The sequence below is a fragment of the Lithobates pipiens genome, unplaced genomic scaffold (genome assembly GCF_037356315.1).
Source record: "Lithobates pipiens isolate NorthernLeopardFrog02 unplaced genomic scaffold, aLitPip1_a1.2 Scaffold_18, whole genome shotgun sequence".
NCBI classification, from domain to species: Eukaryota; Metazoa; Chordata; class Amphibia; order Anura; family Ranidae; genus Lithobates; species Lithobates pipiens.
The window spans coordinates 576,810,013-576,820,490 of record NW_027507758.1 but is presented as its reverse complement, the minus strand read 5'-3'; the positions used below and the strand labels follow the sequence as shown (position 1 = coordinate 576,820,490).

At 45.2% G+C, this 10,478-nt stretch overlaps 1 protein-coding gene across 1 annotated transcript in view; it reads right to left on the bottom strand.

Annotated features, from left to right (window-relative positions):
• Nucleotides 1-1,228: 1,228 nt before the first annotated feature.
• Nucleotides 1,229-10,478, bottom strand: part of LOC143989068 (cytochrome P450 2B12-like) — a 70,674-nt gene continuing 61,424 nt past the window's right edge. Inside the window, exon 9 of the mRNA XM_077489080.1 lies at nucleotides 1,229-3,287. Coding sequence (XP_077345206.1) covers nucleotides 3,109-3,287 — 179 coding nt within the window. The 3' untranslated portion in view covers nucleotides 1,229-3,108. The remainder of the gene's footprint in view (nucleotides 3,288-10,478) is intronic.

Sequence of the window (10,478 nt, the reverse complement as noted above, 5' to 3'; positions counted from 1 at the left end):
TCTTTAAGCTTACGCCAGTACCCTAACCTTTCCGCGGCTGCCAGTTCAGCTCAGGCTCAGCCATCGGCACCAGGGGGACTGAAACATGAAGGGGGGAGGAGCTAGAGGAGACACCTCTCCAGTATAGTTTAGCCGTTGGACCCAGGGGGCATTCCCACAAAGGGGTAGACGGATCTGAGAGAATGTAACCTGAATAGGAGGAGCAGTGGGGTGGCTGCATATAGAAGAATCATTCTCTCCATGTTCTTCCCGCAGTCTCTGAATGCCTGCTTCTGCTCCTCTCCCTCTTGCAGGCATTCAGGTACTGCGGGAGGAAGATGGAGAGAATAATTCTTCTATATGCAGCCACCCCAATACTCCTCCTATCCTGCTGCTCTCTACCCCCCCCCAGTTCTCTCCACCTGTCCCCCTGTGCTCTGCAGCCCCCCTATTGATCTCTGCCTACCCCCTGTTCTCTCCACCTCCTCCCATGCTCTCTGCTGCTCTACAGCCCCCCCAGTGATCTCCGCCTCCCCCTGTGCTCTCTGCCCCACCCTGTGTTTTTGCAGCCCCCCCATGTTCTCCAGCCCCCTTGTGCTCTCCTCTTCCCCCCTGTGCTCTCGCCCCACCCCATGTTCTCAAGGTTCTTCCTGTGCTCTCTGCCCCCCACCCCCGCTCTTTCCCTGTCCCCCTCACCCCTCGCACCTTTGCCGGGTTTCCCCTTCCCCTTTCCTGGGGGATTCATCAGGATGGAAAGTGGGAAAGGGGCTGCTCATTTTTTGTCCCAGTCCGGGCCTGGTCTATAGTACGCCTGTAAAGTGGCGCATGTTTCCTGTGTTTAGAACAGTCCGAGGGCAAAATTAAATTTTTAAAGGTGGGGGGGAGTCATTTAAAAGTACTCACAGCTATAATGAATTGCCGGTCCTGGCAATACACATAAAAGTTTCATAAAAACGGCATGGGATTCCCCCACAGTCAATTACCGGACCCTTCAATATAGGTTTGTAGCACTGACCCCCGAAGGAGCTGCTGGTTTGATTTGGGCCTGCACTCTGCTAATAAACCCCACTAACTTGGCTCAGTCCCTTGACACAGCTGTGGTGCAATACAATATAATATAACACAATATACCTGTATTGACACTTCGGGATCCCCTGGCTCCACCTGCTGAGGGAAAACAATACTCCACACAACGATTTAATTAACCAGAGTAATATTTTACTGGAAGTATTGACAAACAGGTGGTTACAATACATCAAAAGCAACAAAAGAAGAAAATGGGATTATCACGGTGCATAGATACCGATAAACAAAAAAAAGAAAACCTAATTGTATTACCAAATTTTAATAAATATCGCATAAAATAAAAATACAAAAAACATAAAAGGAGAAATTAGACAATTAAATAGGTAAACACAGAATAGATATATTCTATCCAATTTTCAGACAGCCAAGAATTTGCAGCGTGTTAGGCCGAGGTGGCGATGGCCTTAAGATGCTGTCTGGTCAGTCCTTCCCTACATGTTTCGCCATAAAAATGGCTTCCTCAGGGGCAATAGGATATAATCTCAAAAAGAGAGACAACGATTCCCTCGGTGACCCCGCATGAAGAGCCACTCGGACGCAATCATGCATACGGCGACCACCTTAGTGTAGCTGCAGGGGGTACAAAGGGCAATCGTAGAGACAATTTAAAGAAACATCTAAAAACATGGGAGGCGCTGAAGAAATTGCATTCAATGATGAAAGTTAAATAGCATGACCCAAAAAATGTCTCAAAATGAGGGCAAGCATTAAACCATCAGGCAATCCAAGCACGGAATAGGTATAGTTTAATTTAGCACCTCAACATTGAGCAAGACCACTCACTTGGGAGCTTGTCCTGACACAGCGATAGAGTACAGCGCCTCCAAGAACCCAGCCAAGCACTAGGGTGGCACTAGGGTACTTGGTTCAAATCCCAACCAAGATATCGGAGTCCTGCATGTTTTCCCAAGTATACACGTGATGCTAAAAGCCAGTGCTGCAGCACTAGGGTCCTTGGTTCAAATTCCAACCAAGACATCAGAGTCCTGCATGTTTTCCCAAGTATGCAGGTGGTGCTAAAAGCCATGGCTGGCGAAGGTGGGCCATAAGAGCAACAACTTGGTTGCGTGACTCCTCTGCCCGCTCTGCCAAACATAGCAAACAGCAGCACCTCCTCATCCTCAGCTATGATTGCAAAGAGTGAGGTGAAAGTGGTTGCAAAAAGAAATACGTGTGTGTGTGTGTGTGTGTGTGTGTGTAATTAGGCATGCATGTGCTCCAATTAGCAGAAAAAGAGGTGCATTTGGAGGCTTGTGCTAGTGAATTGTTGGAATCCCCTAATATTCCTGAACTACTGTAGTTACATTTGACATTTTAGGCCAACACCCTACTTTTATGTCTTTTTTCAGGTGGCAGGTGCACAGTAACCTGAGGTATCAGCGTTTGTTTCCATATAAAATTTGTTGTGTATCGCTGGTCATTCTTACACTGTGGAGATTAACATGGGTCCTTGAAGGATAATATATGTCCCATCCTTTTTTCAGTTTTGGAAAAAAAAAGAAAAAAGGGCTATGCATACTTTAATTTCAGCTTGAGCTATTGAGCTTAGTAAAACAACAAATCTTTCTCCATAAAGTTGGCTAGGAGAGCTGGTGCAACATGTCAAAAATAGTCAAGCATTGAAAAAAAAACATTTATATTTATATACAATATTTCCTATTCAAATAAATATTTATTTTGAAGAAATTTTATACTACACTGGACCATAATATATCATTGGAATTTAATATTTCAAGGCTTAATGACAAGCTGGGTATGTTTGTGTTTTTTTTTTTTTTTGTGCAAGATTTCACTTTATTAATTAAATAAATACATACAATTACAAATTACATACAATTGCAAATGCTTAATATATTTTACATGTAATAATAAATAACAAACACCATATGTACTCATATTCTTTTTTCTTACATGCTGTAATCTAGTAGGAAAACATGGTAGAAAAAAAAAAACTTGTAAAAACCTGAAATGAAAATCCATCTTTGCTGTGAAAAATAAAACCGATGTGGGTCAACCATGGTCATCGGTTGGCTTGGCTTTGTTCTAGTTGCGAGGTATAGCACAGATCTTTTGTGGTAAGGGAGCATTGGTGAACCCAGATGCAGGGGTGAAGTTCAACTTGGCATGAGGAGGGGCCTTGAAAGTGAAGTTTTGCAGCAGTGATGTAAAAAATAAGAAGAGCTCCATCTTTGCCAAATTTTCTCCAACACAGCTTCTCTTACCTGATGAAGGAAGGAAAAACATGAAAACTCAGTTCAGTGCTAATATTTGTGACTAAGGCCGCGTACACACGGGCGGATTGTCTGTCCAACTTAGTCCGCTGAACCGTGTTTCAGCGGACAATGCGCTCGTGTGTGGGCTTCAGCGGACTTTTTCAGCGGACAGTCTGACGAACAAAGTCTTACGGAATTTCCGTAAGACAGTCCGTCCAAACTTGGTTTTGTCCGTCCAAACCTGGTTTCAGCGGACAGTCCGCTCGTGTGTAGGCAAGTTGGACGGACTAAGTATGGTGCATGCTCAGAAAGGATTTACACGGCCGAAGGTTGCATTGCAGTTTATAGGACGTCGTTTTTCTAGTCCCGTCGTACGTGCTGTACACGTCATCGCGCACGCTTTCAGCGGACTGTCTGCTCATCGTGTGTGGTCAAGTCCGTTTATTCAAATTTTGAACGGACTGTCTGTCGGATTGTCTGACGAACTTAGTTAGGCAGACAATCCGCCCGTGTGTACGCGGCCTAAGTGTAGATTGTCAGTGTGACACGCCTGTGTGAAATGACATAAGTTATACTGATCCCAAGTTCTCAAAACTGAGCCAATCCTGATTCATGCAATGCAGAGGAGATCGGTGATGGAAGCTCCACTGATCTCCTCCCAACTTCTGTCCTAAATGCCCTTCCAGGCTCCGGAGAACCCAGGAAACACAGGTGAAGGGACCCTGGGAGGGGGAATGGGTTGCCTCTTAGCAGTACATAGAAGTTATATAGTTGACTTTACAACGGTCAAAATCTTTTATAAAAACAGAGCAAGCCGTTAAATCTAAAAACAAACCCATTGTTGATATAACAGCTGTAAAACTGTTTACAACCTTTTACTGACCTGCTGTAAAAGTTATAATGGCTGAATTAAAGACTGCCCATAGATGGTTTGAATCTCAAAGTTGTGCAGTGACCTGCCAAGGTTCGAACCATCTATAGGCTGATTGTACCAAAGTCAATCCATTGATTGACTAACCAGCATGTCAGATTACTGCCAGTGGCAATAATTTTGTGTCCATCACAGCACGGCTCACCAACATGGCTTCCTGCAAACCGTGGTTGTAGGAAAGAAAATCGCACCATCCATGGTCTGCCTAAAGGTGGCCATAAATTCATTTTTTTTCACCAGGGGAAAAAAAAACAAAAAAAAAAACTGATTCCTCCATCTACAGTTACAAGGTGGATGGAAGAATCCCTCCTGCCTTGACATTATATCCTCACAGCTGTGGGTTCTGCAGGTTGGTGTATTCTGATGGCTGCAGGACCCACAGCTGTCAAAATACACTGATCAGAGGCTGCAGGTGCTGATGGACAAAAGTTTTCCAACATGTTCCTTTGTTCCAAAATTTGTCTTAGGTTGAGTGGGGTTAACACCACCTCCAATCAAAATTCAACCAATTACTGCTTTATCAACTACGTTTCGATCAGTGTAGGGCCAGCTTAAAGGTGTTTAAAAGCCTAGTACTGGCTGAAACCAGAACAATTAATATTATGTCACCATGGAATGTGTCAAGACAGATGCTAATTGTCTAAAAACAGCATTATATGTGGAAGACAGATGGTATCAAGGGCCTCTACCCCTGTTCAGGGATGGTTGTTCCATTTTGACCTAGATGGCGGCTTTTGGGTCACTTGCAAATCAGTTGTCCTCTGTGTCTCCTTGATTGGATTAAGCATTTCCTTCCCCACCCATTGTCATACTGATCTCCCATCCTGAGCGAGCATCATATGACGTCCTCAGGCTTCCCGGCAGTATAGGAGGCACGCGTGTCCCCGAGGATGCCGATGCGCGTGCAGATCCACAGTCCTGTCAGGGGAGAGGAGACAGATCGTGACTTCATACTAAGTATGAACATCGATCGGTCTCCTTTCCTAGTCAGTCCCCTCCCCCTATAGTTAGAATCACTGCCTAGGTAACACATTTAACCCCTTTAATCGTCCCCTAGTGTTAACTCCTTCCCTGCCAGTGACATTTATACAGTAATCCGTGCATATTTATAGCACTGATCGCTGTATAACTGTCAGTGGCCCCAGAATAGTGTCAAAAGTGTTTGATCTGTCCACTGCAATGTCGCAGTCATGATAAACGCAGATTGCTGCCATTACTAGTAAAATATAATAATAAAAATGCCATAAAGCTATCCCCTATTTTGTAAGCACTATAGATTTTTTGTGCAAACCAATCAACATATGTTTATTGCAATTTTTTTTTTTTCAAACTTGTAGCTCTTCTTTTGTTTATAGCGCAAAAAATATAAAAATGCAGAGGTGATTAACTACCACTAAAAGAAAGCTCTATTTGTGGGGGAAAAAAATTATAAAAAATTTATTTGGGAGTGTTGCATGACTGTGCAACTGTCTTTCAAAATGTTTCAGAGCTGAAAACTGAAAATTGGCCTGGGCAGGAAGGGGGTGAAAATGCCCTGTATTGAAGTGGTTAACCACTTGCCGACTGGCTCATGTACATTTACGTCGTCGCTTTGAAGATGGATATCTTTTTTTTTTTTTGCAATAGATTTTTATTGTTAATTATAACAACAGTTTACAAAACATGTCAATAATAAGTGGCAGTAGGGCGAGATGCCCCCTAAAAGACAAATGCATCATACTGGTAAAGCATATAATGGGAAAACAAGTAAGAAAAACATATCCCTCCCCAGACCAAGGTTGCAATATAGAAGGTAAGAGAATAAACCTTGACCAGTCCGAGAATGAGAGCGCGTGATAGCAATGGTACATTCGAGAACAAGGGGTCAACGAGGCCCCCTCCTAAGTCGTGGGGACCCGGAGATCCCCCCTTAACACCTTCCACCCGAGGCCGAGACGGGCCCAGGGAAGATCGCCCTGCCGCCCCAAATGGGAACACACTGCGACCGGGCAACTCCCCAGGGCCCCCCCACCCCCCAGCGAAAGGGACTGGTCAACCAACTACATTGGTTATGCATTCGAAATATAGCAAGTGAGAACTATGAGTTATGCAACTGAATGAGGCACACGTGATGTATACTCAATATCTGGGAGGGAGAGCAAAATAACATAGTAGAACAAATGAAGATTTCCTTGCAGCGTATAGATTAGGAAATCCAATAAGTGAAATGTTAACTAATCACAAAGAATATTTGCAACCACAGGGAGCATCCCCTACAGGGAGGGGAAAAGGGAGTATAGGAGGAAAAGGGGATAGACAAAGAAAATAAGAGCAGGAAAAGTAGAGGAAAAGTAGAGGAAAAAGGCAATTAGTGCAGAAGAGTGTAAAAGGAGATAAAGGGGGGTGTAGAAGGTCGTCTGGAGAAGTGAGCGACAGCCAGTAGTACAGCTATTTCAATGTGGGAGGGTGATCCCAACAAAAGATGCCCAAGGTTCCCAAGTGTGATAGAATTTCTCAGAACGATCCAAGATTACACCGGCCATTTTTTCTTGATTCATGATCCAAGAAATTTTTTTCTTTGCTACTCTGGGTGATACAGTAGGCGTCTTCCAGGCTTTTGCCAGGGTAAGTTTGGCACCCAGTAAAATAAAGTGGATGAGGCGTTGTGTAATCTTGGGCGCTCCCGTGACTGGGAAGTTGAGAAGTGCAATGAGGGGGGATGGTAAGATAGGCTGTGAGGTAATTATGCTTATCCAGGAGAAAATTTTACGCCAGAAATGTCGTACCCTGGGACAGGACCACCAAACATGAAGCATGTCACCTCTAAGGTTACAGCCCCTGAAACATAGAGGAGATGTGGACGGGAAGATGTGGGCAAGTCTCGTGGGTACTAAGTACCACCTGGTAAGTACTTTAATGCTCGCTTCTATGAGACCGGTATTCATGATGCCCTTGTATGAGTAGGAGAAATTCCTTTGCCAAGTCTCCAGGTTCCAAGATTGGGCTAAGTCATCTTCCCAAGCCAACATGTAAGAGGTTTTGGACTGTTTACCCGAGAGTGCCCTGTAAACCAGTGAGATCCCACCCCTCTGCTCGATGCCTTGCCCACACCATTGTTCATAAGGGGTAATTTGTGGACCGTCTGGGAAGGATCTGCATTTTTTGTGAAGAAATGCGGATATCTGTGTAAATCTGAAGAATTCAGATCTGGGCATGTCCAGTTTACTCACGCAATAGGCTTTTGTTAGTGAGCCTAAAGGTCTGAGAAAGTGACCGATTCTGTAGAGCCCTTTGTCTAGCCACCACTGGAACGCTTTGATGTCTAGGCCCGGGTAGAAGTCCGGGTTGTGAAATAAGTGTTTCAGGGGTTCTAAAGAAGAAATTAGGTGTGTACTACCTCTGAGGGAGTCCCATAAAGTGAATGAGTGGGACAGCGTCGGCGACATGATCGGGGGTCTGGATTTTTTGGGGCTCCATAGAAGGAAATCAAGGGTATGAAGCGGGACTGCCAATCTTTCAATGTGTATCCAGTCAGGGTGTTCCCATCGGGAGTAGATTCTGGAGAGCTGTGAAAGTTGTGCTGCTTGGAAATACCAAAGCAAGTTTGGCAGGCCCAGTCCTCCCTCTGTCCTTGATCTATATAGGACCGACTTTGCCAGTCTGCGTCCACCCTTCCCCCAAATAAATTTGATGACTTTGGCTTGGAAGAGCCCAGGGTGGTTTTTGTTTATTGGTATCGGAAGGGTTCTAAAATAGTAAAGGATACGCGGGAGTAATGTCATTTTGATGGCGTTGATCCTACCTAACCATGTCATGGGAAGTCCCGACCACTTTAGGAGATCTCTCTCTAATTTTTTGTACAGCGGCGGGTAATTAGCTTGATAGAGGAGATCTATCCTTGGCGTCAGTTTTATTCCCAGATATGTAATAGATGAGTTGGCCCATGAGAGTTTAAAGCTATCTCGAAGCCTAGAGATGAGTGAGTCTGCAAGATTAACGTTAAGTGCTTGAGATTTGTTGTAGTTGACCTTGAGGCCAGATACCAAGCCAAAGTCATCTAGGAGGCGGCATAAGTTAGGGAGCGTTGTGAGGGGAGAAGATACAAAAAGTAGGATGTCATCCGCAAACAGTGCGCATTTGTGAGTTCGGGAGCCACAAGATATGCCTTTGATATTAGGGTTGTTCCTAATAGAAATCGCTAAAGATTCAATCGCTATAGCGAAGATAAGAGGGGATAGAGGACATCCTTGTCTCGTCCCCCGTAAGATAGGGAAAGATTCAGAGTAAAATCCCTGCAGACATACCTGGGCCGAAGGGGTTGAGTAGAGAGCCCTCAGAACATTGAGAAAATGCTCACCAAAACCCCAACGCTGTAAAGTTGAAAAGATGAACGACCAGTGAATAGAATCAAATGCTTTTTGTAGGTCCAAGGAAAGCAGACAGCCTTGTCGAGGAACTCCTTTGTCCCAGTTGGAGTTTAGGATAGAAATCAGGTCAATGGCTCTACGCGTCTGGTCAGAGCCTTCTCGGCCTGGTATAAAGCCTACCTGGTCCTTATGGATATACAGACTAATGAAAGAGGCCAGGCAGTCTGCAAGGATCTTAGTCAGAATCTTTAGATCATTGTTGATGAGGGAAATTGGTCTATAGTTGGAAACAGCACTAGGATCCTTGTCTGGTTTAGGAATAACCGTTACATATGCCATATTAGAAGAAGCTTCTAAGGGACCCCCTCTCCGAAGCTCATTGAAAAAACGAGCAAGGTATGCGGCTAGAGTGGTGGAAAAGGATTTGTAGTAAGGTATAGAGAAACCGTCCGGGCCAGGAGCAGAGTGGGGTTTTAATTTTTTGATCACAGCACAGACTTCTTCCTGCGAGATAGGGGCGTCTAAGATTTGGCGATGTGAAGATTTCAAAATTGGGTTTTGTACCGTGTCAAGGAACTGATCAACCTGCGCTTGCGTCGGGCAATCTTTATTACTATAGAGGGATTGGAAGAAGGAATGAAATTGTTCCATTATGCGTTGCGGATTTTGGGAGAGGGTACTACCATTTATTTTGATTTTAGGGAGAGCAGTGTGTTTGATTTTTGGAGAAAGTCTACGTGCTAAAAGTGTGCCTATCCGATCTCCCTGGCAGTAAAAACGGGATTGATTCCAGCGGATCCATTTTTCAGCTCTAGTAGTGAGTGCCAAGTTTAAAGAAGCACGAGCTGCATCCAGGTCCGAGATGGGAACCTCGGAGGGGCGAGCCTTGTGCCTTTTAGATAGGGCCGTGAATTCCTGCTCCAATCTGACAATATCAGATTTTTGTGCTTTGTTAATTTGAGAAGCAATTTGGATAAGGTGTCCTCTGAGAACCATCTTATGAGCAGCCCAAAGGCACGAGGGTCCAACCTCCGGGGTGTCGTTGATTTGAAAATAAGATTTAATTTTGCTGTCCAGGAGAATGGATATAAAATCCTCACGCGATGGTATAGGACCCCCTCTCGCCTCCACAAGTTTTCCCCCGCCGTCTCAAATACCTGTTGGAGATGCAATGCTGATGTTGGGACGATGATTCACGTCTGGTGGACTTGCCCAAGCCTCCAACTATTTTGGAGGGAAGTCCACAGACTTATCCTGGCAGTTACCACCTATAACCTGGACTTTACACCGGAGCAGTTTCTTCTCCATCACACGTCCCTGTCTAAAAAAACTTACTTTAAATCCCTAGCTATGCACATGGTCAACGCCGCAAGATTGTGCATCCCCAGACACTGGCGGACCACACGCACCCCAACTTTGGGTGAGTGGTTTGCCACTATCTCCAGGATTGGTGACATGGAAGAGCTGATCCATATTGCGCAGGAAAGGACGGAGAAATTCTCGATCACCTGGGCCTGTTGGTCACACTTTACCACTACCGCAGATTTCAAGCGACACGTTCCCTCCTCTAGTGCCTAAACCCATTCCCGGGCTTCTGGAACCTTTCCCTGCTCCCCCCCCGATTGATTCTGGCCGAGGGGCTGCACCCCCCTCCCCCCCCCCCCTCTTTTTCCTCTTCCCTCTCCTTTTCCTCTCCCTCTTTGTTTCCCTTCTTGTCATGTCTTTCCCTTTCTTTCCTCCCCCTTTCTTCTCTTTTTTCCTTTCTCCTTCTCTCTCCCCCTCCCGTCACCCCCCCCCCTGCCTTTTCTTCTCTTTCTCCCTCTCCCTCATACCCGGCTGTGCCGTTTCCGCCATAATTGATCCTTCCCCTCCGCACATTTATCATTGGGAGGCCTGGACGTGTGCTGATCGCCGTCCGGCTTC